Source organism: Meleagris gallopavo, chromosome 5 (genome assembly GCF_905368555.1).
Source record: "Meleagris gallopavo chromosome 5, MGAL_WU_HG_1.1, whole genome shotgun sequence".
Taxonomy (NCBI): domain Eukaryota; kingdom Metazoa; phylum Chordata; class Aves; order Galliformes; family Phasianidae; genus Meleagris; species Meleagris gallopavo.
The window spans coordinates 10,731,296-10,758,740 of NC_139408.1; the positions used below are offsets into that span (position 1 = coordinate 10,731,296).

The following is a 27,445-nucleotide window of genomic DNA, read 5'->3' on the forward strand; positions in this document are numbered from 1 at the left end:
CCTTTGAGAATACAGCCTTAAGGAGTACAGCTTTTCATGACAGATACCGAAGTGACAGTCTACAAGCTGGAAATCTTAAAGGAGGTGATATGGTAAAAATATTACTATCAGTAGTAGAAAATAATAAATTAATAAAAGAAATGGTGATTCTACAAAGTCAAAAGAACTGGCGATATTTCGTCTGCGTGTTTATCTATCTCTGTAGCATATAGCTTCTGCACTTTATATGAATCACAATGAAACATCAAACCCAAAAGTCAAGAGGCAAGTTCACTTAAAAAGAATTCACAAAAATGATTCTTTCTGTCAACTGTTCCCATTCAAAGGCCTGAATGAACAGGCTTTATAAATACGGGGTACTCATAGAAGCTTGCACAGCGAAGTGTGCCTGCAACCAGATATTTCCTATGTGAATAACTAGACAGAGAATTTTCAAAGGCTTGTAGTAAGCAGTTTCAGCAGCAAATTCTCTCAGCCCTTAGTCACATGTTCCTTAAAAGGAAATCATTAGCAATCTAAAAACTCCCTTTCTTTAGTGTTTTCCCATGTATGTTCAATGTACTGACACTCTGTAAGTGATATTAACCTATGCCCGAAACAGCAAGAAGTTTATACTCATAAAATACCGTATAGGAACGCTAAAGATATATTATGTACCTAGTTTGTTCCCCAGTTCATATCTTCCACACCATTTGGACTCTACTTCATAGATGAATAAAGCCACATTCTAAAACCCTTTAAAGAAATGGTCTTCTGAGCCAGGCACTCAGACTCAGGTTATCTGTATTCAATTCCCAGCTCCACCCAGGCTTCCTGTGAGACTCCGAGTAAGCCACTTAAGTGTCTGAGTTTCTTGCCTGTAAAATTGGATGAATAAAACTTCCTTTCTGTAACTCTTCTTTTGCTTCTTCAGGCAGAGGGACATCCCTTGCTTTTCAGAAGCAATTACAGCTGAAGAGTCATTCATACAATGACAAAACTTTCAAAACATTGAACCAGACCGACTGTACTATTCCAATACCATAAAACTCTCAGTTTATCAGTGCACTTGATTGTGGTCAATAAGTGATATTTCAAAGAGAAAAAAATCCAGGAAAGCATTTCTGGCATTTTGCAAAGTCTTTAAACAAAAGGATTATGTATTTTAAAAGGAATTTAACTGCTAATTTTAGCACTGGACTCTATCTCCTATATTTCCTATGACTGCTCAGCTTTTCAAGTATATTGAACAAAAGTCACAAACTTTTGCTTTTTATGTCTGTGTCCTTTCACGGGTGCCCACATTCTACAAATAGCCAGCAACATCAGAACTACACACACTGTTAAATTGTATTTTTAATCTTGGTTTTCTGGTGACATGTAGAAACAACATGAGCCTCTTTTTCTCGTGGTTTACAGTGTCACCAATTATACCCAATAAAAGCACATTCTGATATTCTACAGCTGGGCAGAATTTATGCAGGGTGTGTATGTGAAAACAGCAAGACTGTGACAAGATGTGCAGTTATACCACCCAGGGTGACCAGTGTATCCAATAGAAGGAAACTGCTGCAATTTGGGTTTGATTTAATAAATAAGTTGTAGTTATTTTATAAATTCAAGCAATATTGTATTATGTAATAAAGATATTTTTAAAGGAAGATCATTAATATGATATTATTGTGTGTACAGAAGAGCCCTTCTCAACAGCAAACCAAAATGAGTGGAGCAGAAAGAAGAAAACAGAAGGGCAGAAAAGACTAAAAGAGGAAAGCTGATTTCTCAGTGAAATCCAGTACAAGCAGAGTTGTCACACACATAAGATATCACCCCACCTTTGACTCGTCTATCATACATGCAAATTTCTCACACTTTTACCTAATATTGGCCTCCTATTAATTAAATAGTTAGCTAGAAGCAGTTCACTTTCTTATAACCATATAAGACTAGAACTACTTGCCAGCAAAAATTTCTGTCAGCATAAAGGAATGACCTATATAAATAGTATATTTTTTATTATTCAGAACTTTCTTCACTTTTCCAGTTTTTCCCACCACTCTGCTTAATATTTCTGCATGTTTTTTTGCCAGAACAAATCCAGCATCTTTGATGGTATGATCTGTGTATAATCCACTTGTGATTTTTCATTTAAAGAAGTTATCCCAAACTCAAGGGTGTTAAACTTTTTAATACTGCTACCCCATGTTTTCCCTTATACCCCAGTGCATTCACATATGCATTTTAAATACTTCTCTAAAACACCAATAATCCCTCTTTGAAGTACTGAATGGAAACCAAAAGATCAGACATTTTTAGTTCACGACTTTCAGTATGGGAAACGTACTGAGATTATAATTTGACAGGGATTTCCCTTGACTTTTAGTCCTCAATTGTTTTCCACAGCAAAATTTATTCTAAGAAGCTTTTACTTTGGAGCTTGTGTCAGCCCACAGTTCATAGATCAACCAATGACAGCAAACACCTCTGCTTCTCTCTGTTGGCTTCTGAACACAAACTACTAAAATAATGACTGACAACAATTTTCATAAATTCAAGAGCAAATATAGCCCAGTCTTATAGGGCAAGTAATTTGACTGCCAGTCACTTGACTGCACACTCTGCTGAGCTGAAAGCTACTGCAGCTTTTCCTGGATTGTGTATCTGGAGGAAACCAGGATCTGCCAGCTCCTCTGACATTTGAGTTTCCCTTCCAAGAGGGCCCGAGAAACCAAGTTGGATGGAGGTCATGGTACACATCAATGCATTTCCCCCCTGGGGGTTGGACAGACCATCAGGCTGTGAGCCACACTTGCAATTTAGACACCTTTTCCTGCAGTCAGAGCACAGATGGAGTATACGTCCTGAAAAAGGAAAACAAACTCAGGCAACAAGAGACAGTCTAGAACTCTGGTCAAAGAGAAGTGTGTAAGTGGCTTCCTCTAAGGAATGCAAAATGGTTTCTAAAATCCATTATTTACATTATGTTCTTTTAATTATCACAAAGAACAGAACAGATAGATCCCTATATCATTCCTTAACTACACTGCACTTTTGAAGCACTTCTGGTTAGGAAGTTTATCCAGCTTCCCTAGTAGCAAGATCATTGAATGCAGGTGAGTCATTATGAGGAATAAAACTGATGTGGTTATACAAACTAGGAAGCCTTTTACATTAGAAACAGAATTGACCATAAACCTATCAATGAACACATGGAAAAAAGTAGAAACTGTCAGGAGAAAATTATGGACCGGAGAAAAAAATTAATAGTGAAGTACTTTACAGTGCCAGACTTTGTTCAGACACAGTCTATACCTCCTTCCTAAGACAGATAGAAATACCTATACCTTAAGGTATATTTTATATTTAAGGTATATTTTAAGGCTAATCATTTCTAGCTGTGAATTACTGAAAAAAATAATTTTAAATTCACAGATTAAATGCAGAAACTACAGATCTCTCCCAAACTCTTTTATTTTAGTGATATTCTAATGAAATAAAAGTACTTCTGTTGCTGGTTAGAATTCTTGCTCTCAGAATGATACAAAAAGGGATAAATGAGATGAAAATAATTTCCAAAATAAAGTCTCCAAGTACCTAAACCTCAACTGTTTTAGCGGGTTCCCTAAATTTAATCTAGGTATTACTATTGTAAAAAAAATTCATACTATTGCCACCAGAAGTTTACAAAGCATCCACAAAACTTCTTGTGGGTGCAATGGAAAAAAATTTAACTGAGCCTTGACATAGCAAACATAAGAAAGGGAAGAACCTGAGAATTACAGCAGATGACAGACTGGTGTTTTGTTTTGTTTTTTAGAGTAAAATCTCCTGTAAGATATTCCTTCAAATAGTGCTGTATAATCAAAGCAAATCTCTGAAACTTCAGACAACTTTCCAGCTGGTAGGTTGCAGAGAACATATAGGATACATTTCACCAGAAATGAAATCTTTCTCATTCCATTTTCCCTGAGATGCACAGACCCTCTGCAAGAAACAAAGTATTCTGATCTGTACCCAAAGCTCTATTTCTAAGGGAAGTGTTTTTATATGCAGAACAAGTCGTTTTGTATGCAACAAAACTTACAAATATTTGTTTCCTATGGCTCTGCAAGAGATACAAACTCAGATTTTTGCTCCTTTTGTACCTATTGAAGTATAAGCTCTAATCAAAACTTTTCCTGAATTTAGGGCATTTTAACATCACTTTTCCAAGAATATTCTTCATATTCAGATATGGAGAAAGCTTAGACTCAAGCCTTTCCTTCCAGGACAACCTGAAAGTGTTTACCAGAGCCATTAATTTTCCTAGGGCTTAACTGAATGCAATACTTTTTAGGATTTTTCCACCATCTCAGTCTTGATCAAAATTACTCAATTCTTCCCAAATTTATTCAAGTTGAATTGTACTAGGCAGCCTGGCAGTTCAGTTTATAAGATCTTTTCTTGGGAAATCAGGGTAAAAAAATGTGTGTGGTTTTGTTTTCTTTTTTGTTTGTTTGTTTGTTTTGTTGTGTATTGTTTTTAACAAAATACTATGTAAAACACTGAAAAAATAGGCAAGCTGACTGAAATTTGCATTCATTACTACCACTTGATTGAGGCAAGCTGCCATATAGTAATAAAACTTGCACAAAAGACAGAAGGCTACTTGTAAATACAGAACAAGATGGGAGGAGTAGTGCACTGAGTAAAAACAGTCAGGTATCAAGAATGTGAGAAGGAATTGTTTATTATTTCTTTTTTTTCAGTAGATCCTGAAACGCTACCTTTACATGATTAACATTTCATATTGATAAACTAACAGTGCAGCAAAGGTATAAAATATTATTTTGAGGGAAAGAGCAAGCTAATAGTAAGGTAACAGTAACCTTTTTCTTCTATTGTAAGTTGTTGTTTGGTTTGTTTTTTGTTTAGGGTTTTTTTGGGCTCTTAAAAAAAAATCAAAACAAAAAAAAAAAAAAAAAACACAAAACTTAACAAATATTAAGTCCCTAGGAGCCATAGCTCTAGTACTCTCTATAGCTCTTCACAAATCCTCAGTGACATCTGGGTCCTGTCATCACATGACAAGAAGGTAATCTGTGTGGGACCTTCCTTTCTGATTAGGAGGTGCTTTCTCTTAATCAGATGGAAAGAAAGTCTGTTAGTAAGGAACCCCTCCACCAAGGAATGGAAACAATTCTTCAGAGAGAAGCTTAGCCAGAATCTGCATGGAATTCAAGTTAAATTATTTTCCCTCAGCCTTATATCAGCACCAAGTGCCCCTGCATACACGTAGTTCCTTAACTTTATCCAAAGCAGAATTTTAATCCAGGCAAGATTTCAACCTGCAATATAGGCCTTTGTAGCATTAACGTCTGAATGTCCCTGGAAGCTGCAGTTCATCAAGTGTTATATACTTTGTCATCTCTAGAGAGAAAGGAAATAAATGGGTGATTCTGAGCCTTGACAGCTGTAGATCTATTATCAAGATGGAGGCAGATATACTGCCTCTATTCTGTGGAGTTATTCTGGATTTGCACAGACATAAAAAGGATAAGAGTCAGGTTTGCAACTTCTATCCTATCACAATTACTTTATTTAGCAAACATGAATAAGTTTATTGTCTAAATAATGTCTAAAAAATGCCCTAAACAAATCTCTTAAATGCTAATGAAGCTTTGCACTCCTCCCTATTACTATCATCCTCTTTTTCAGCATGAGAACAAAGCTTTCAAAGGAAAGAGCAGGTAAACTGCAACAATCCTACATACCATTCCAGTAATCCATCGTCCATCCTTTTCTCAGAAATAGATAATGAATATTTTATGTTTAAACTAATATCTCCGAAATTTCTCATTCTTCATACTGCTCGAGCACTGCCTACACAGGGATTATTTAAAACATTTAAAAGTTTACAACTGGCTTCATTCTTAGCATTCTGCAACCTGTAGTTTGCACATTCACTGTCTTTCTCCATTTACAGTGGAGCTCAGAATTGAAATCCTTATGACTTCTTACATTAATTCTCTCAGGATGTCTATTTACATTGCTGATATTATGTAATAGGTGAGAAAACTGAAATGGGCAGGAAAAAAAAGTCACTTCTCTAATATTTCTCTAATATTTATTGACTTATGATTTTTGTTTTCAATGCAAGTTAGAGAGATTATGTCCTTTATCTGAAATTTCCAAATCAATTCTGAGGATTATAATCACTATATTGGAAATACGTTTAGTTCTAAAAATGTTCCACTTGATGTAAAGAATTTAAATAAGGCTATCATTAAAACAAACAAACAAAAAAATTACTTGGCAAAGAAATCATGCAAGGGAAAAACAAAGCTTTCCTTCATTTACCTCATTTGGAAACAGCACCTCATTAGAAGCTCCAGTTTCTGAATGTTCTTTCTGAATGTTATCTCCTCCATATTGAAAGGCTCTTCTTGATTCAACAAGCAAATATTTTCTAGTGAGGTCACTGCAGCTATTGTCTCTGTTTTCACAAGCGTACCTTCACTAAGCCCTGAGCACACGTATGAGCTTTGAGGCCTCGTACCTGAAAGCCATCTCAGCTGCCATGCTGAGGTGTGCACAGCCCCACAGAGGAGCAGGCCCCACTGAGCTTTGGGAGAGCATTTTAGGCAAGAGGGGGTGGGATGGGGTGTTCTGATATTGAGAGGGTCAGAGTGTTCTGACAAAGAAGAATCAAATGTGTTGCCTGCTTCAGAAGGAAGTTTCCTGTTTGTTTCAGAATGGGAAACAAGCCTGAAACCATATAGTATTTCTTGACGAGATTTACTAATGGTGACCACAGGATTTTCAAACCTCCTGCACTAGAGCGGCTTATCCTTCTTTCAAGGTAACAGCAGACTTGGCAATGCTGGCCAGAGAAAGTAACTGTGTTTTCCATGCTTTTAAAAATACTGTATCACTGTCAAACTGCTGCCCTATTCTCCACAGAATACGGCCTCAGCAAGTAACTGAAGGGTGACCCAAAAACGTTAGAAAAGGAGAGGGAAAAGTCCCACTTCTTGTACGGAGTAGTGTCATTAGACTATTTCAAAGGTACCAGAAAGGTCTACTGGGTCTAAACACATATTTAAATGTGTAGCAAGAGAATTATAAAAAGCTTACCACACTAGACATGTAATTAAGTAAATATGAATAAGCTTTAAGTTTGCTGAACCATTTATCTGGGCAACTTTAATTAACATATTTACTTGAATGCAGTAAGAAATGAGGATTCGTACTACAATACATGAGACAGAGATCAAGAAAGAAAAGGAAGATGTTAGAGAAGCAATTTCTCTGTACCTTTTGGAGGAAATTGTTCCCTGAGCTTAAGAGGTGATGGTTTTCATTGCAGGACTGAGATAAAATGAACACACTTCTTGCTTTATTTTTGGTCAGAGAGACCTTTTTAAATGGCTATTTTTCAAAGAGAAATAACACTCCTGTAATTTTAGTGTATGTTTATGTAAAATGAAAGTGGCAGTTTTGTGTTAATAAAACTTGCTTAGGGAAAAAATAATAATATATATATATACATATATATATATATCAGTTACTGAACTATGGTGAGTAATTAGCCCCTTAGCATCCCTTTTCTCCAGAAATGCTTCCTCCTGAGCTGGCTCTTTTAAATAGCTCCAGTCCTGGCTGCCTTTGTTGAGCTTGGAAATTGTGCACATATGAGAGAAATTAAGCCCTCATTTAACAGGGACACATGCCTGTCAAGTCCAGAGGAACAAAGGCTGGTCCCTGGGGGCTACTCAGCTCCCTGAGGCTGCCACTCATTCTGTTAGCAATGCTTACCCTTTACAGATTGTGTATAAAACCCAATAAATCATTTCATCTGCTCTGGTTAATATACGTATGAGCCTGAGACTTTCTTCAAAGTATTTTTTCTTTTGCTTACAATGCCATTTGTTTTATAAGAGGTGACCCTGTGCTAGAGTGTAGCCAGATTTTTACATTTATATAATAACATTAATGCCTGCGTAGTAAACCTGAAACATTTACTGTCAGAAATAAAGACGTTTGATGCTACATCTATTTCACACAGGAAATGTTTTTATTACATTTTAATGGTCAATAATCATCAGCGTCTATTGTATAAATTACTAGTATATTCAGTTCCTCCTAAAGTTACATCTGAAATGTATGCATATTTCAACTGACAGTAAAACAACAGGGCGAATAAAATGACAGATGTGTAGCCTTGCCTTGAAAGTCTTTTCTCAATTAAAACAAACCAAACAGGGAAGTAATCTAATGAGGAAATCATTTTGGTTTTGTTCATTATAAAATTTTATCACAAAGATGCATCTATACTATTCTGGATAAAACAAAAGCAAAAAAAGAAAAAGGACTCTGATGATTAAAAAGTATTAATAGCACAAAGCGATAACCAAAGTAAACAGCCTACAAGACAAAAATATTCATATACAACCTATCAGCTACCTCCAAGCATTCTAGAGCGGATAGGCACAATTATCCCCAAATATAAATGCACAAACAGCAGAGGAATATTTTATAGCGAATAAAAAAAGCAAAATGAAATGCTGTCATTTCCACGTGAGCTCTTTTTGTTTTTAAACAGCGGGCCTAATTCTGTACTTCCAGTATTAGACTGACATAAGTGGAGAGAAAATGAACAACACCAGCTGAGGAAATGGCACCCTGCACTGCATTCAATGAAGCAAAACTCTCACTAACTTAAGCACGAGTTTTCCCTTATACTCGAGTGTAGGATTAAGCCAATGAAGACAAGTTAGTGGTGTAGAATAAAAACAAATTAAAGTGCAGAGCTCTATCTTCTTTCCCCAAAATGGTGACAGCAATACTTCAATGCCTGCTATTAAAAGGGATCCTTTTTGTTTTGTCCATTCAGCAATTTTTAACTTATACATTGAAAGCATGCCATTTTTCAGGCAACAGTATTCCGCTTTGTATTTAAAACCACAAAATAAAGAGAGCTGACAGCTTTAATCCTGATGATACTGGGAGCCCCAAGTAAAAAGAAACTGGTAAAGCATGGAGTTTTCCCTGCTCAGCGGGCAGAGAAAAAGCAGTTCTGGATTTGATAAGTAAAACCAGATATAGTCAATGGCTATATGTTAAAGTCTTACAATTAATGGGAAACATCAATGGTCCAATGAACCAACGTATCAGTGGGGTTTCAGAGATGGTCTTTTCTCCCATTTTGTTAGGTATTCATCTGCTATATAACAGTCCTGATGTTTTAGGTGGGTGTGTTTTTTTGTGTAAAACTATTATGTAAGCTCCACTGACTTCAAAAGGGAAAAGAAATAAAATATTAAGACTCTAGGCCTCACATTTAAACAAGAAAATCCATATTGTTATTATTGATATTTTTCACTGCAAATTTGTGTCAGTGTAACAAAGCCTCTGGGGAGAATGGGATGTCTATATGAGGGGTTTTACAAATTTAAGATATAGCCCTTGTCCTGAAAGGTCTGACAGCCAAAAGAAGCTATTGTAAAAGCAGTTCAACCACAGTGAATTCATACCCAACCTTAGGCTGCACCCAAAAGCTTCAATTCAGCTCATGTTAACACCAAGAAATTGACAAAAAAGTACCATAGAAGTATAAATTTCTGTAACATGATACTGTTATATTATGCCCCTACAATCTTAACAGTGGCAAAAATACAATAAAAAACCTATTGCTTTGAAATATTAAAAAAAAAAAAAAAAGTACAAGTGGATGCACTTCATTTAACTTAGATCTAGGGATCTACAGCTTCTCCTCCATCATTTATACACAAAATGAATTACTAAATACTCGAATGAAGAGAAATTAGAAAGGTAAGAAACTGGGTCTGCCATGTAGTAACAGTCAGGAATGATTCTATAAGCATAAGGTAATTAAAAGTAAGCCCTTACGCATAGTAATAAATTTGCCACAAAGGCTGTTGTAATTCTGGAAAGAATCTAACTAAAGCAAACTTGTGAGCAAGGATCAGATCCAAATTCAAATCCTTGGTCCAAAAGTCACAAAATAAATGTAAGACTTTCACTTCAGCAGAATTTGGTTGTTCCTCAGTACTCCTACTGAATTTACCTGAGTAACAGAATATTTGTTTCTAGAACAGCCATAAAGAATGTGGATAAATGATCCAGGCTGATTTTTCCCCTTCAGCAATAATGATCAGAAACTCTGAGCCACTTTACCCACCTACTCTTTACAGATCAAAATGCAAAACGTTGCCGTGAAAACAAGAGAGAATATGCAAAGGTGTTATATGCTATGTATGCCACTGACATAATACTTTAATAGGATATGCTGTAATTTCCTGCAATTAATATCTTAGCAGAGCTATAAAGGCTTTTTTTCCAAAATTATACCATTGCGTTTACAACACTAAAATTAATGTTGTGTCAACCTTTCCATTATAAGCCTCCTTTTTCAGAGGTTTATAACTTGCCTATAAAAGTATATTCTGGCCTAAAATGCAGCAGTGAAGATCTCCATTTAGAAGCAGCCATTTTGATTAAATCAGAAACGTTATTTAACAGCCGTTTCAAGTAAGTTTCTTGAATACCCTACAGAGCGTATTAGGAAGCACCAAAAAATGTAGGCATTCCTACACAAAAAATTACTTTGTCTTCCCAGTAAACCTCTATTTAAAGGATGTTTCATAGATGTGAAATTTGTTTTATATCTACAAAGAAAATACATGGATTTGGGAAGCAGTAGGCTGCTTCACTGAGTGAGTCTCTCCACTTGGCTCTTTGTGTATGACAACAGTCAGCATCACAACCACAGGAGATTCAAACTAGCTGAAATATTTTTTGTTTGAAGCAATAGAGTGGGTGAAAGGAACGAACAAATATTTCTCTGGCAGGCTGAAGCAGATTTGCTCTGGCAAAAAAAAAAAAAAACAAAAAAAACCACAACTCCATCAGAATAAATGAAGGCAAGAGCTAATTTGACAGAAAATCATGAGAGAAAGTATGATTGAGACATTAGAGATCCACCCTATGAATTCTGAAAACACAGATTTCAGGTCTGTTAAATTTCTTATAAGATCTGGAGCAAGTCAATCAGGAGATTTAACTTAGATACCTAAATTAGGAACCTACCCTCCCTGTCTAATCAACAGAAGGTAATTCAAAGCACCTGGACTGCTTTATTATGGAGTCTAAAATCCTAATTCAGTCATCCAAATTAGATATCTAAAATTAGATACCCCAAATATCTATGGGCTTTTTATTCTGCCTAAAAAGAGTGTTGTGAGGATAATACACTTGAGCTTACGAAACTCAGATATGCAGTTATAGAGGAGATGAGTATCCTGAAAATATGCAACCAATAAAATTCAATGAGATGGAAAAGGCAAAGCCAGAACAGTGACAGTACAATTCTTCTATACAAATCACTGCTCGTCACAGCAAAAAAACTGACTCCCCTCCTCTAATAAAAGTTTTTCCTTATTTACATAATATAACTTACTTTTTCAGATAAGGACTCTGTGCGTAGTCAATTAGGTATATATTGCATCATCAGCTTTATTTTGCTACCTGTAGCAAAAGGTAGCAAACACTTAAGACTCACCTTCCCACTACTGATGTAGATTGTAAAATAACTATATATTGCTCCTCCCTCCAGTTTACAGAATAAAAATCACTAATACATTACTTTAAAGTAAAGTTCCCTAGCCCAGAAGTCTCCTTCCATAATGTGGGGCAGCGATAGGTCTCAAGATGGATTTCACCACCATCAATTTCTTTGCTTTGATTATTTGGTGTTGCGATGTTAGTGTTTTCTTATATACTGTCACTTTAGGTGAGTAAATAAGATGAATTCAGCATTTCATAGTACACTATTGTATATTGTTTACCTCATTTATTTTCTTTTTATTTTATGATTACAAACTTCAATTTAAAATTAATAACATTCTGTAGGAGTTAGTGCATGTGAAGTAAGTGTGGTGATCTCAGTGCATCCCTCTGGAATTTAAAAGATATTTCACTGTGTTATATCATGTGTCGCACAGTATATCAATTTTTATTTCCCATCTCTCAAGTATGGAACGCACACTGTGTAACTTCTTAGTTTCTCAGTACAGACATAATTTACCCAAGCTGTGCAAATGCCCAACTTGCTGAAGATGATATGTATTAGGTTTATATAAAAGACTCATGCTTTCAAACAACTGAAAATCTTGCATATAACATAACCCACTATATTATCTAATTATCTGGGAGGAGAGGCTCTAATGAAGCGAGGGAAAAAAATTAAAAAAGAAATATGGTGTAAACTGCAATCTTTAATCAGCTTTTCCTTACTTTAATGATGAGTTTAAAATTAGAGACAAAATACCTGGCCAGGGCATGGAAAACTGCTTCGTTCTTTTTGCCAGTGTCTGGATTAACTGGTTGCTTAGGGGTCAAAAGTATTAGAAATATTAATTTACTTCTGAATATATGCTACCAAATGTATAGTAAATGTTAGACAGTGCCTGGTTTACTTATTTGTTTGCGTGTAATGTTACTATCTTCATGGTTCATACCTCCTGAAGCACTCAGAGAGCAATGCATTTACTTCATACCTGCTGACATCAAATACATTTTAAATAAGTTTTCATGCTCAAATTGATTCAATAATACTTCTGAAATCTTGAGAATTCATACAATTACTTCAAAGACTGAACAAAATCATTATGTTTTCTAATTGTTTTTATACACTGATAAGGGTAACAACTGAAAAACAATTTTGATCCTTTAGGTCAGAGTTTAGCCCATCTGGTAAATTTAAGATTTTACTGTGAGATTTTCAAAAGTACTTTGCAATTTATTTTTCTAAATGCTTTTGGCCTTTTTATGTGGGGCTGTACTTCATCATTTTAGTCTAAATACCTGTTTTGGCAGACAGAAATTTTGACCTCTGATATCATCACATTCCAATCTTGCCTGTATACCTGAATATCTCCATAAATCAAGTCATTTCAATACTAACATTTATTAACCATTTTCTTTATTCACTAACTCTTGATGAATGTGTCAGTTAAAAAAAAAAGTCATGGAAATCCTTTTTTTTTTTTTCTCTTTGGCCATCACATGCTTGTCAATCACAAAAATAATCATTGAAAAAGTAACTAATTAGATAGGAAAGACCACTATATTTGGCAGTTTCTGTGTCAGTCCTGGGATATGTTTCGATGTAACACAGACGTTAAGACCTGAAAATGTCTTGTGTGCCCAAAAGGTTGTCTGTTTTTTCCAACGACACATTCAACTAGAAAAACAAATTACACCCCTTAAAAACCCTGCCTCATTTATATCTTTGATATCCTGACCACAATATTAATATTCTAAGTCCTTCTTCATATGAGATGCCCAATTCCTCAAAGCCTACTTATGTGAGTAACACTTAGATACAAGTCATCAAATACTGGCTAGGGAAGTATTACTCAAGCAAATAAGACTTCACAGGGTCAGGCCCATTGGTAGGCAGCCAGCTGGCTCTGTTTCTGCTCCCCGTTACCCATTTTAGTTTGTGTACATGTCACTTAGGAAGGAAACTGGTTTTCTCTGCTGAAGCTAATATTGCATTATAACTGCACTCTTCCAAATATTGCAATATTGCAGTTACTACATAACACTGAATGACAGTGGGGGTGATGCTGACCTATACTATTAGAGGAATAGCACCAGAAAGGTTCAAAAGGACAATCTCTGCCAAGCTTTTTGGGAGCTAAACAAGATTGTACGGATCTGTGAGCACTGAGGCTGCCAGAGCATTTTGCTTGGTTGGAATGGGCTGACCAGCAGCTAAGAGTGAACCCTGGGCAGCAGTACAGGTGGTTAGCAAATATTTGCTTGATCTTCTGTTATCCAAGAGCTGACTATAATCTACCCATAATTATCACAGTTCAAACCTGTAAGCACAGGTGGCAGAACGAGTGTTTGGGCCCAGTAGCATCAGTGAGACTGTGGCCCTGGCTTTGGCATAGGCACAGCTGAAAACAAGCCCTTAAGCCACTGGCAAGATTGCAACGCAACACACCCAGAAGAAGCAACAGTACTTGAACTGTGCCTATATTGCCAACTTTAAAATAGACGTGAGAGAGGGAAAGTAGGAGGACAGATACTATCATTTTCTGACCAACATGAGCCTGAGGAACAATGACATTTACTTTGGTTTAACTAATTTCCACACATCAGATCATGTTCAGCACCCGTGTGCCAAAGTTCTATTCTTCAAGTCTGTTGAAATATCACTTTCCGAAACATGTGTGCTAACATTTGGCCAACACCACCACAAGATCATTTTATTAACTTGTAGCTCATTTCATAGACTGCTGCTCATGTTGCTAACATATGCTATTCTACCATTTACTGCTCTATAATTAGAGAAGTCATACGAAAGAGATACACAAGGCTTAATTTTTGCATTAAATACAATTTGTTTAGACTCGAGTAGGCAAAATAAAGCTATTAAAATAAAAAACAACACATATATTGAATTAAAATAGCTGTCTCATTTTCTAACAGTTAGAAGGCCGTAGTAAATATAACGATTAAAAAAATCCCTATCACCTCAAGACTGCAAACAGTTTAAGGGATTGTGTCAAGAGTGGAATCCAGAATTATATTCTGCTTTTCCAGAATAATTCTTGCTTCCAACAGCAGCTAGCAGAAGCCTTACAAACAGAGAACCAACATGTGAGACCAGAATCATTTGAGAGAGGATGAAGCCTTAACCAATGTGTCATTTTGCTTAAGCTATGACTATGCTGTCATGCTAAAGCATTTTTAGTGTGTTTAAGGCTGGATAAAGGATAGGGAGCACTGTTGGTGTATTTATTAAAGTGTGGGCTGCTGAAAGAGTGTAAAGATCATGCATTGCTGCTGCTAACACCCTACCAACAGAGGAAATCCCAAGACAGCCAGCCAAGGAGATGACTTTTGGTGAAAAAAGCTGTAACAGAGCTTTTGCTTAGGTAATTATCAAATAAGGACTTTAGAACTCATTAATAAATGACCATGTAATAATTAATAAAATATGAAACATTTGACTTTGATGTGGAGCATATTAGTCTTTTGTCCTTGCATCAGTTTTGCTGAGTAAGTTCTGAGCAGTTCTGAGCAGTTCTGGACAGAAGCCATGATGCCACGACTACAGAAGAGCCCTGTGGATCTCAACCACCAATTTAGCAGTCAGCTACAAGTTTCAGGCACCTAATCACAATTTCTCTCTTCCATGCAGACAATTTCTTTCCAGGAAGGAACTAGACATACATTTTTTGACACTGAACTGCTAAAAAAAAAAAAAAGAAAAAGAAAAAGTATATCAGTGAGAACTGGGAACCAACCTGGAATTTGTAGGAAATGTATCTCTTCTACTATAAATTAATAAGCTACTGCTATAGACTATTAAAGTCACCACAATAATTCACATTTTCAACTAGCATAATCTTGACTGCTTATAAATTGCAGTAGTTTTACCTATTCTTTAATCCAGAAACATCATTATTAAAATGTTTGATGCAGGCTATAGTGCATCTATCATTACTTTTAAAAGTTAATTAGATTAGATAAAAGAAATAATTAGATTTGCATTTTTATCCTGGTTTTAAACTTCCAAAGAAGATCACAACAGTGTGCCTGTGGGCAATTAAAAACAGCATACAGCAGTGAAATATAAAGGCAAAAAAGGTCTGTTTTTCCTGGCTAATTCATGATTGAAGATACAATTACAAAATATTTTAAGGGTTTGCTGAAGCTGGGGGCTATTCCTAGACTTCTAAGCTTTGTTTATAACTCTCGTTCTCTTTCAAGGGAGTATCTGATCTGCGTACCCTGCCAATAGAAGTATCAAATTGCTTTCAATGGCTTTATTTGGTCCTTTTCAGAGCTTGCGAGAAGGGGATCGGTTTCATGATCAATAACAACAAGAAAAAAAGAAGAAAGAGGAAAAAAAAGAAAAAGGAAAATAGAATGAAAAACAATTTAAAAAAAAAAAAAAGATGAAGGGAGAATATTTCCTAGAGCCAAAACAGTAGCACTGCAATTGTATTTTGCTTGTCAGTGCTAAATACAGTTTACAAAGACAGACAATCTTAAGAGTGTGTAACTGAACTGACAATAACAAGATTCCAGTTTGAACATTTTCAGCAGGCTCACTGCAAGGAGCTTTAACCTGTGTCCAAAAGGCAATAAATGAAAGGTTTAGCTCGTGAAATTGGAGGTCAGTTACATACTTAATGATGAAGCATATCTTTAAATCTATTTCTACTATTATTATCCTAGCAAAAAATTAATTAAACAGGTCAGGGAGGCCAGGAAGGCTAATGTGGAATGTAATTATTCCTGATCTTTAGACATGTACTTCACATAAAGAGATAGTCCTTATTCAGCTCACCAGGTACCTGAGTTGTCAGTAGTTAATCATGGATAAGAAGAGAGACTCATTGGTTCAGCCTCTTAAGTATGATCCAAATTATTCCTATTCAAGGACAGTTTAAACAGTTCTAATTTTGATGTCACTATTCTTTTGTTTGTTTACTATCACAGCAATTATGTTCACTCTTTTTGACTAAAATGGACAATGCAAGTACGTTAATATGAAGTTACAACAGCATTAATAAATAAAAAACAAACAAACAAAAATACTATTAAAAATAATTTCTAACAGCCAAATTAAAACAGAATACATATGAGAGCAGATGCCAGCTCTTCTATGTTGTGGAAATCATACCTGATTCAAACAGAAAAAGAAATGCTTTGCAATGGCATTGAACATAGTCTGCAGAGAGGAATAAGGCAAAAAGCAACGGATGAAAGTAGTTTGGAATAGCTCTCCCTGTAATACTCATTGCCTTTTTTTTGCAGAGAGGTTTAACAACCAGTGTCCCTTTTAGAAGTTTCAGCCACTATTTAGAACTCACCCTAATGAAGCCTGCCAACCAAAGGAGGGAAGACAGAATTTCAGCCCTTAAATGCCTCCACAAATAGCAAAATCCTGGAGCAACATACTCCAAGCATCACCAGGATCTAATCCCATCCTCAGCTGGACACGGAGAGTCAGAGACAGTCCTCAAGCCTTGTGCTGGGAGAGTTGAATTCTGGCAATGGGGCACTGAGTTCACAGGAATTTTGCAGCCTCAATCCTTTCAGGTTGGAACCATTATATGGACACAAGCCTTCCTTTCTTTCAGTGTAGTCTTCTCTTTATGATGGACCACTAAATCTTCCCTCTAAACACCTTTGTCTATTATTTATTTCTAGGCTTTCTTTTTCACAATCTGAGAGATGCCCTTGAAATAGATTCATTTTGTTCCTACTACTTCAAGAATTAATATTTAAAATAAATAAAAAAAAAAAAAGATCTCTAAATAATCTGAATCAACCTAGAGAATTTTGACTTACCTACAGGTATTTTCTTAATGTGATCCTCGCTAAAAGCTTTGCAGAATGATCTTAATTTGACATACTAGATTTCAACCTACCTCTACAGACTTCACCGTAAAGAGAGTTTATCCTCTTTCCTAAGAAGAATTTGAATTGAAGAGTAGTAATACACTGCACTTGTTTGTATTTTTTTCATTTAAGTTCCCAAAACATGCTCAAATGGAGGAAAAAGAAACAATTTTTGAACTGAGAACAATTCCAGATTCCCAGTCCCTTCAGCAAACGCAAAACTGTTCTCCCTGTATTGCATACCTTGAAAGTACCATAAGCTCTGCTTAGAACACATGAGAAAATCTGTTTTCATATGCTAAGCTTGGCTCATTGCCCATGGATTGCTGATAAAGTTTTGGATGTGTAGCATGTCTGAAGTAAGGTACTCAAGTAAATAGTATTAAAAAAACTAATTTAAATAAGGTGTTACAGTGGTTAAATAAATAGCATAAAACATCATCATCCCCGGAGGTGTTCAAGGCCAGATTGGATGGGGCCCTGGGCAGCCTGGTCTAGCATTAAATGGGGAGGTTGCTGGCCCTGCATGTGGCAGGGGGGTTGGAGATTCCCTTTCAACCCTGGCCATTCTGTGATTCTGTGATCATAAATAATAAATACTAAATGAAGAAAATGCTCATTAAGTTAACCCAGTAGGTATCCAGGAAAAGAGGTGTTGTATTTAATAGGAATGATTTCCATTTTTCTATTTTGTTGATGGGAATGTTGTAAGTTCAATTTATAGTTATTTCTAATTGCTTAAAGGGTTAAATGAACTAGATGCACTTACTCATGGAAATTGTTTAAAAATTAGCACTGTACCTCAGAAGATGACAGTGGTACACTATGTGTCTTGTGATGATAACACTGCACAGCAATGTCCTATGCATGCTGGAGAACATGTACTTACTTTGAGCAGCTCTGCCCAGACTGAACTGGCACCTGGACTACGTCTATTTTGTAAGGGGAAAGGCATGGAATAGTGCTATTGTCTTTCCCTGCATACAAAGTATATTTAAAAATTCACTCTATATTATGTAAGTAATTGCTGTTTCCTTAAAAGGCTTGCTCAAGAGTATCTTTAAACAAATGGACCTTCTAAATCAAGAAGGTTGTCAGGGGTACAGTCCCAAATTTTACCAAGACCAAAGAAATAAGCTGAGAATGTAAATGTTTATTAGAAAATTGTTTTTTCCCCTCAAGCCACAGAGAGCAGAATTCACCTCTCCTCACTTCAGACCTCTATATCATAGGCATCAGCACCCACATCCCTTATAGTTAATGGAGAAAAAACTGTCATTTTAGGGAACAATTCATCTGACATATTTTAAATGTCTACTTTAAGAAGAGATTAATTACATCCCGAAATTATTTACCCTGCTTCTCTCTGCTTACTGTAAAAACAATCTGGATAATTAATGGACACAATCTATACTGCAGTTATCTACTACATCTGCATCTTTGATATGATGAATTCTACCTAGCATAAGTAGTAAGACTTGCATCTCAGTATTGGGTTTTCCTGAGAAGATGCAGCGAGGGAGCCTAAGGGCTACATCTCTCACTTGCCCCTTCATTTAGTTCCATCCCACCTATAGTCCACCCTTAGAGTGCTACAGGTCTCAACAAACTGCAACACTCAAAAACAGTTTAACAGCAACTTAACCTACTATGAACTGTCAAGGTGAATTAGCAATTAACTTCTCTTCCAAGCAACTCCTGGCTAGCAAACCTGACAAAGAACTAAGTAAAAACCAATAAACAAAGAGGAATCACATGGCTTACAAGCAAATGGACTATGTAAGCTGATGTTTAGCCCAGGAAACAGCCTCCTAACAAGCTTTTGAGAGGGTACCTGCCCAACACAAATAATGTTTCACACTGAAGTTGATGATGTTACTCAGGCAATGAGAAATGCATGACCAGTCTAACAAACAATCTAGGAGAAGAAATGGTCCTCTCTGTCCCGAATACATCAATTAGACTCACCTGACTCACATCAATATCATTTGTTCCATGCAAACATAAGGATAAATAAATAAAAAAAAAAAAAAAAAAAAAAAAACTCCTGAGGAACTAAGGAAGAGTAGCTTACACTGGCAAGAATTTTCAAGCGAAGATAGGGAAGGATCACAGAGAAATAATTCAGCTCGCATGAACAAAATAATCATTAAAACACCTATTAGCGTACATGTCTGGGAAAGGACACAAAAAAGAAACTTGTGGGGTTCACCACTACGTATGTGCGAACTGGGGAGTGAACAAGAAAACAAATCTGCAAGCTATTCTAAGACAGCATTTCCCTGGCATCAGTAAAGCTACTGGATAGTGATTCAACTGAAACATAAAGTGCCTCTAAATTTTTTACTAGAGAGCAGGACACCTCCCAGTAACACATACGCACATTCTCCAAATAGGGACAAAAATGAGCTGGTATGATTCCTCTTTCTGTGTCCTAATTTTGAAAGGAATTTAAATATTATAAACTTCTACAAATAACTATTCTGTTTAGCACATTCAGCTATGTTTCAATGTTAGCTTTTATATTAAGCAAAGATTTTTATACAAATTTTGTTTTCTGAAGCCAGACTTGCAGTTAACCCTTAGGGAACAAGATGGCATCCTTCTTTCTCTCACAATTCTAACATCTCTTCCACCTTCAGTGTACCCCTAATGTGAAGACGCACTTTCCTATAGACAGTGACAAATGCAAAGCCTTAAAATTCAATTGTATCTCTCAGCCCCGGTATCAACACATTTAAATGTTGATTAAACTCATGAAAGTCCAACAGAAACTGCACTATAATATTTGCAAAAGCATTTACATGCATTTTTTTCTTTTGAGGGAAAAAAGCCTTCAGTTTTGTTATCTAATAGCATGGCAATCAGCTGATAGTCCAAACTTAAGGAAATGGTTGGGAACACCATAATCCAAAATGAAATATTTAAATCCAAAAACAGTTCCATGAAAATGCTTTCAAAGTGAGAAGCAGAGAAGGCAACAGAATCGCATGTCACCATTGCCTCTCATCTACAACCCCAAAAGTAATGCCTCCTATTTTATTATGTTGGCCAACAATGTCAGAGGTGGATATTGGTAGTATGGTAGCTGAGGTTGAAATTTCTTGCCAATATCCCGTTACATGTTGTTGCTATGTGACAGATAGCAGCAGAGGGCCAGTCTGACAAAATGGAGTATGACATGGAAATGCAGATGAAACAAAACTGTATCACGAAAGTCCTCCATGTGAAAAAACAAAACAAAACAAAACCAAAAATCACCCATTGACATTCATCAACACTTGCTGAACATTTATGGAGACCAGTCAGTGGACGGGTGGTGCATTTCAGCAGAGGTATCAGAGGCTGCAGGTCACCTCCACTGGTTAAGTTTTTTATGAGCATGGCATGAAGGCTCTTGTTCATTACCAGCAAAAATGCATAGCTAGTGGTGGTGACTACACTGAAAAACTGTGTTGTAGCTAAGTATTTGATATACCAAATAACATTATCTTTGTATCCATTGTAGTGTCCATGAAACAAATAGGAGGCATTACTTTCACAGCAACATATCTATATGTCATTTCATAATTGTGTATATACTTGAGAGTGGACCTATTTGTACATATTTAAACAAGGTTCTGAGTACATGTATTTGAATATCTGCAGAGCACTCCCAGGTTCATGCAGGTATAATTTCACTGAATTGGAAAAACCGATAATCATTTCAGTTGGAAGGAACTTTTAAAGCCATCTAGTTCAACACTCCTGCAATGAACAGGAACACCTACAGCTAGATCAGGAGCTCAGGGCCCCATCCAGCCTGACTTTGAATGCCCCCAGGGATTGGGATTCCACCACTTCTCTTGGGAACTTGTTCCATTGCTTCCTACCCTTTTTTTAAAAAAACCTTTTCCTTCTATCCAATCTAAATCTCCCCTCTTTCAGCTTGAAACCATTTCCCCTTGTCCGCAAACGCTCTGCTCATTGAAGAAAATCTCTGTCCAACAAAAATGCATTTAACAATAATTTTTGAAGGCACGGAGACCTTTCTTAAAAGGCTCCTTTACTCAAGCATGTTAGTAAAGCATGTGGCTGCTTTATTTTAGAACCTTCCAACTCCATAAATGGAATTTAAGTATAATCAAAAGAGAGCAATAAAACACACTGACCTGAATTTGCTGCTGCAGTAGATTGATTTTGTGCTGCTGTTGCAGAAGTTGCTGCTGTTGTCTTGCAATCTATTAGAAATAAAATTTCCATTAAATTAAAACAGTAATATTGAAATTTCAATATTATTGAGTTAAATTTTTTTCTGATATTTTTTACTTCAATTTTATCAAGGATCAGAGTTTTTTTCTTAAATGAAATACATTATGGAGATATCTGTGCATGTGGTATAAATATTTTTAACTTAAAAGCAACATGAAAGTGTAGCTATCCTGCAAGAAATATGTATTTTGAGCACTTAGACCTCAAATCAGGAAAGCATAAGAACACAGGTTTAGCTGTGTGCATGTGAATAATCTCATCGCTATTCAACAAAGCGTTTAAGCCTGTGGTGAACTTTGTCTATGATGCATTACCGTTAGCTACAATGGGAATGAAACACATGCTTAAAATTAAGTGGTTTGCTGAATGGGAATGGGATTACTCAGGTGCTTAAGGTTAAACACACATTTTCCTGCTTTGCTGAACTGAAGCCTTAGCTAGTATTTATAGATGTTTCACTATTCAGCACAAGATGCTAGGGCAAGCTTCTCTTAACTTCATTCACAGTGAGCAGCACATCGCTTCCCTTACGAATCTCAAAGTCCTCCTTGAGACTACTCAAGGAAGTAGGGTCTTACACAGTATAAAAGAAGCATTTGATGCTCAGTAGGTCATCCTCAACACAACACTGTGAAATAAGAACCTATTCCCAGTCTTAGTTGGTAGATTCAGTGAATGATCTTGAGAGTAAAGGTTCAATACATATCTAAGAGGAGAGAAGCAGCATGGGGGAGAACAAAGACTCATGAGAGATGCTGCCCTGCCCTGACTGTTCCTACACACTTTCCAAAATCAGCATGCAAAGGCAGAAGGGGAAGGGAATCCAGTCCTCAGAGCTGCTCCTTGCCTGATGGGTTAGGCAGCCTGCAGCTACAGGGAAAAGCCACGGGAAGCAGGGGGAACTGGACAGCTGCTTTAGAAGGCAAACTGCACAGCAGACTATAACAAGGACAAGATTTGTGTTTCCTAGAAGCTCCAGCTTCAGCACTTCTGCTTTCATTTCTCAAATATAATTTCCCCTCCTACCAATATTTATCTAGAGCAGAACCCCATAAAACAGCACAAATTTGGTGACACTAGTAGTTTGATCACTCAAGTTCACTGTTTCCATTTTGGTTAAACCTCAAGCACACTCTGTTGTAAACAGAGAAAGCTAAACAAAATATTTTTATGATTAAAAAAAAAAAGTGAATGAAAGGTAATAAGATTGATTTGGAAATAAACATTCACGTAGTCTTAATGCAACGTAGTTGCATGTAGCGCAAAGCAGTCAGAATAACTCATAAGGAACCTGCAGGTACATATTAGAGGCTTGTAACTGCTCACAGAGATCAAGTCTGTCATTTCCTTCATCTCTCACTTATTCACCTGGAAATAGTGCTGTCATTTTTCCCACTGCTACAGTTAAAACTCACTTTTGTATGGGGGACCAACAAAAAATCCATACATTCTAAGTCTTGCATGTAGCCTCAAAGAAACAACCTGAGTTCTGTGATTCTGGGACTGGATCAAAGTGCACCATAAAAGGAATCAAGCAACTATCAAAGCCCAAAACAATGCCTGCAACAGGGATCAAACTCCCTTTGGAGTTTGTTTGGTGATCAAATATTTCTGGACCAATCTCCCAGTAAATTCAATAAAATTATAGTGAATACGGACTGAAAAATCAGGCCCTAGTACATTAGTTAAAAAGGCAGCTCAAACACACGTGCCTGAGTGCACAGAGGCAGATCTTAGCACCTCAAATCATCTGTTATCAGTGGTCTGCAGTGGTGTCTGCACTTGGAAAAACAGCCCTGTGCTAGAAATATTTATGTATATTTAACAAACCTATGCAAGTGCTTGTGTTACTATTTTAATTAGTAATATATCAATTGTGCTATTACACATTTTGACAGTATTGCTCATTACTAAAGATGAGTTTTGCTGGGTTTCTGCTCGCAGTGTAGCACATTCCATGTTGCTAAAATGTCATTGAAGGTATCTGAAGGATTATTATGATACTGAGTTCCAGAAAGGAATTTCTTGTAGTTTCATACTGAAATCAGACACTGAATGGAGCTGCATCATCGGTCATTCTTTCTGACATATCTTTTTCCACAGATTCACAGTACTCTATGTCAAGGCTTGTTTGGAGCTGCTGGTGACCCAACTGCTACTTCACATAGTAAGCTATAGCCAAGGCAACAGTGAGACCTTTGTTTACATACGCAAAGGCACTGACTTGCTACAGTTCTGATTGCCTGTGAACAGATTTTGTAGTTGTATGTACAATATAATACCATTTGAATAGGCGTTTCCTGAAGAAAACCCAGAAAAATACCATGAAGCATCTCATCTCAATGGTTCCTCTTAGAACAGCACTGCAATGGAAAATGTATCCAGTATCCCACAATGCAATTTACCATAGCAGAATCTTGATGTATAGACTTGACACAGTAAAGTAGGGTACACAAGCACCATGTGGCTCAAATTCTGAATTTTATTTGCCTATCGGTTGAGCTACATGCTTGCTTCATTGAGCATGACAACCTAGTTTTAAGTGTCATTTAATTTTCATTTTGAAATATAATTACAAAGTGTTCACTGTAAGATATCACTCGTCTGCAAATGTGTCAAGATTAATTTGTGCTAGCTTATTCACAAGTGTCAATAGTTAATTACTGTGTCATCTCTGGATGGCTAAATGACATTCTAACTTCTGATTTTTTACAGTGTTCCTTTATGTTATTTTCCATTAGGGGATGAGTCCATATTCCTACATGTGGGCAAATACTCAAGCACATAAAATACGAGACGTCACAACTCATTAAAATCAACAGAGCATATATTGCTGCATATATCCTATAAAATACTTTTAACTGAAAAGATAATTCTAGTAATAATGTCAGATTCCTAAAAAACACACATTCATTTGGATCTGTCTGATCTAATGCCCAGGGGACTATGGTACGGGACCACTGTTGTTCCACTTGTGAGAAAAGGAGAAATCTTTGGACAACGGATTTCTTTAAATAAATAAATAATAAACCAATAAAAAAAAACATGCAAACAAACAAATCAAATGTTGCTTATAAAATGTATCTCATGAAGTTTTGGAGTTATATTTCTCCATCCAATTCATTTCTTGTCAAAAAGAGAAAGAGTTAAATAATACCTACAGTGTGGCTCATTGGTGACTCCTAAATCACTTCTCAGTACAGAAGTAGGAACTGTGAAATCTATCAAATTCAATTTGTTCTAAGAAAGAAATCATTTGAATTTCCACACCCTCTTTACTCTAAGAATTCTGCAATATTTTTCTCTTCATGAAAAAAGCAACAATTTCTGAAGATATATAAGGTCTTTTAACAACAACAAAAAAAAAAAAAAAAAAAGGAAAGACAGAGCAGAACAATATAGCAATATTTATGTTTAGCATTCTACATGAACCATTTTCACATTTTCACAGGTTTTCACGGGTTTCTTTTTTGGATCCTCACCTGTTCTTGCTGTTGGCGAGCAAGATCCATTTGCTGTCGTTGTTTTTCAATTTGTGAGGCTGCCAGCTTTTTCTGTTCATCATGGGCAGCCAGGAGCTGCTCCCGTAAGCTGATCAGCTGGGTGATCATGGTAGAGAGCTGTCGCTCTTTTTCTGCCAGGCTTTCTGGTGTACCTAAATGTGCAGAAAAAATGTACTGTAAATATGAGATAGACGAGATTTACCAAGTAATATTCACAAAAGAACTGGCTGAATCACCAACGTGTTTATTTCAAGTGGCAGCTTGAATATATATTTTACTAAAAAAAAACCAAAAGAATGTAGCACATAGCTTTGCTACGCTCTTAGAAGTGGAGGACATAACAAAAACAGAAGCAAAAAGATACAGAGTATTAATTTATTTTTTTTTTTTTCTGGCAGGAGAAATTAATGATGCAACATGTACAAATCCCTATCTCTTTTCCATCTAAATCTGCCCAGTGTGATAAATACATTCACAGTTTATTAGATATAATTTTCCTTCACTTTATATATTTTGTTAGGTTGTTTTTTTTCCTAACTATGCAAGAATGCAAAAGAAAATTTTAAAGGCTGCTGTTCCATCGAAGAAGCAGTTTAATAGTTTATTGATCATTTCTCTGAAATGCCCATATATCTGGCGGGTCATTTGGGTAAATGTAAGCTTTAGTTATGGAATATGTATTTAAAATGAGCTCTGCTTGTCCCTAAGAGAAATGGCTAACCTGAGAAAACGGCTTAAAAATTTTCATTTAACTTTGAAAGTTTACTCTATAGAGAGCACTTAATTAATATGAAACTACGGTACATTTATTCTTTGCGCTAATGATGCTTAATGGTCTGTTTATGGGTAAATTGCATGGGTCTCCTAAGTAAAGAATACAGGGTCCTTTTGCAAATCAATGCAAAAATATCCTATCTTGTGTATGAACATGTTACTCTGTCACAAACAGCAATGTCAGCTCCCATATTTGAGCCATACACTGCATTACCCTGTGTGAGCTTCTCAGACTCCCAGCACTATAAGAAGCTGAGGCAGCAGTTTGGGAATATGGGAAGAGCATATGAAGGAGGTTCACGGTTGGAAAGGACATAAATGAACCAATTGTAAGTTGCACAGGAGAACTGAAAGTTAGAGAAGAAGCTAAGCAAATTGAGAAGCGGTCAAGTCTGTTATCTGCCACAATGATAGGAGAAGCAGCATAAGAGAGAGGGTATTAGCATCCTTCCCTTCCTCCATTCACAATTGTGATAAGGAATTCACAGGGCTTTCTGAAGAGGAAGAAAATGTGTGAGGAACAGGACCTGGGAGGAAATGGAGAAACTGTCACCAAAATTATGACTCCAACTTCTTCCCAGGAGTAAGATGGGTATCTTCTAGGGAAGAGAAGAAAGAGGTTGACAGATTTCATAAGGAGAGGGAAAACAAAACAGACTCTTGCTAAGCAGGTCACAAACCCAAGATGCTCTACCATTTACTGGACCTGGTGACAGGACCAGTAACGGTCTTAGGCTTTCATTTGCACAAGTGTCACACAAAAAGCCTCTGTCTACACTTGCCTTCTATCAAAATATGGCTTAACTCATTCACTGTAAACAATCGAAGTCACAGATACAAAAAGTACCTGTTTTTCTGTACAGTTGTTAATAGCATTTTACTGCATAAAGTACTGAAAATATTCAATGTCTTAGACACTATTAACTATCCTACTTTTAAGTCTGCAACATATTAATGTTTCAGCATTCCGTAATGCTAAATCTTATCTCAATATGCATGTGACAAAGGCTTCTGACAGGGAAACACAACTTCTCATGTTGCAGTAAAAGTTTTAGAAATGGTTAGCACTTTTTTTTAGTCCCTAGAATTGCAATGGCTACATGAAGTTAAAGCTGCAGGACACTCAAATATTCAAGCTTACTGCAAATCCTTAGGATGATATGCACAACTGAAACAAGAAAAGATTATTTCTACAAAAAGCTGTTTCAAAGCAAACTTTAAAGAAGATTTTCAAAGTAAATCTAGGCAGGTACCTGGCTGGGAAAATATCTGCATAGAAGATATTGCCTTGCCAGGATCCATTAGCTTGTACTGAGCTCCACGCTGTTGACATCATTTTGATTGTCTAGGACTTCTGAACTGTCTAACATTAACCCTCTTAAACTCTAACTTGATTTAGTCTTGAATATTTTGCAACACAAACGAAAGGTTAGTTAGGTGCTTCGGAATACGTTATAGTACACTGACATTTATTTTTGTAGATAAAGAACTATTCTGCCAAAAAA

General features: G+C 36.3%; 1 protein-coding gene across 14 annotated transcripts in view; it reads right to left on the reverse strand.

The window, feature by feature from the left end:
* The window catches only part of SOX6 (SRY-box transcription factor 6), a 366,009-nt gene that overhangs the window by 117,438 nt on the left and 221,126 nt on the right, over positions 1-27,445 (reverse strand). For all 14 annotated transcript variants that reach the window (XM_085224215.1, XM_085224217.1, XM_085224213.1 and 11 more), the window contains 2 exons: positions 25,146-25,318; positions 21,564-21,632 (listed from right to left, as the gene is read on the reverse strand). In XM_085224215.1, coding sequence (XP_085080341.1) covers positions 21,564-21,632; positions 25,146-25,318 — 242 coding nt within the window. The remainder of the gene's footprint in view (positions 1-21,563; positions 21,633-25,145; positions 25,319-27,445) is intronic.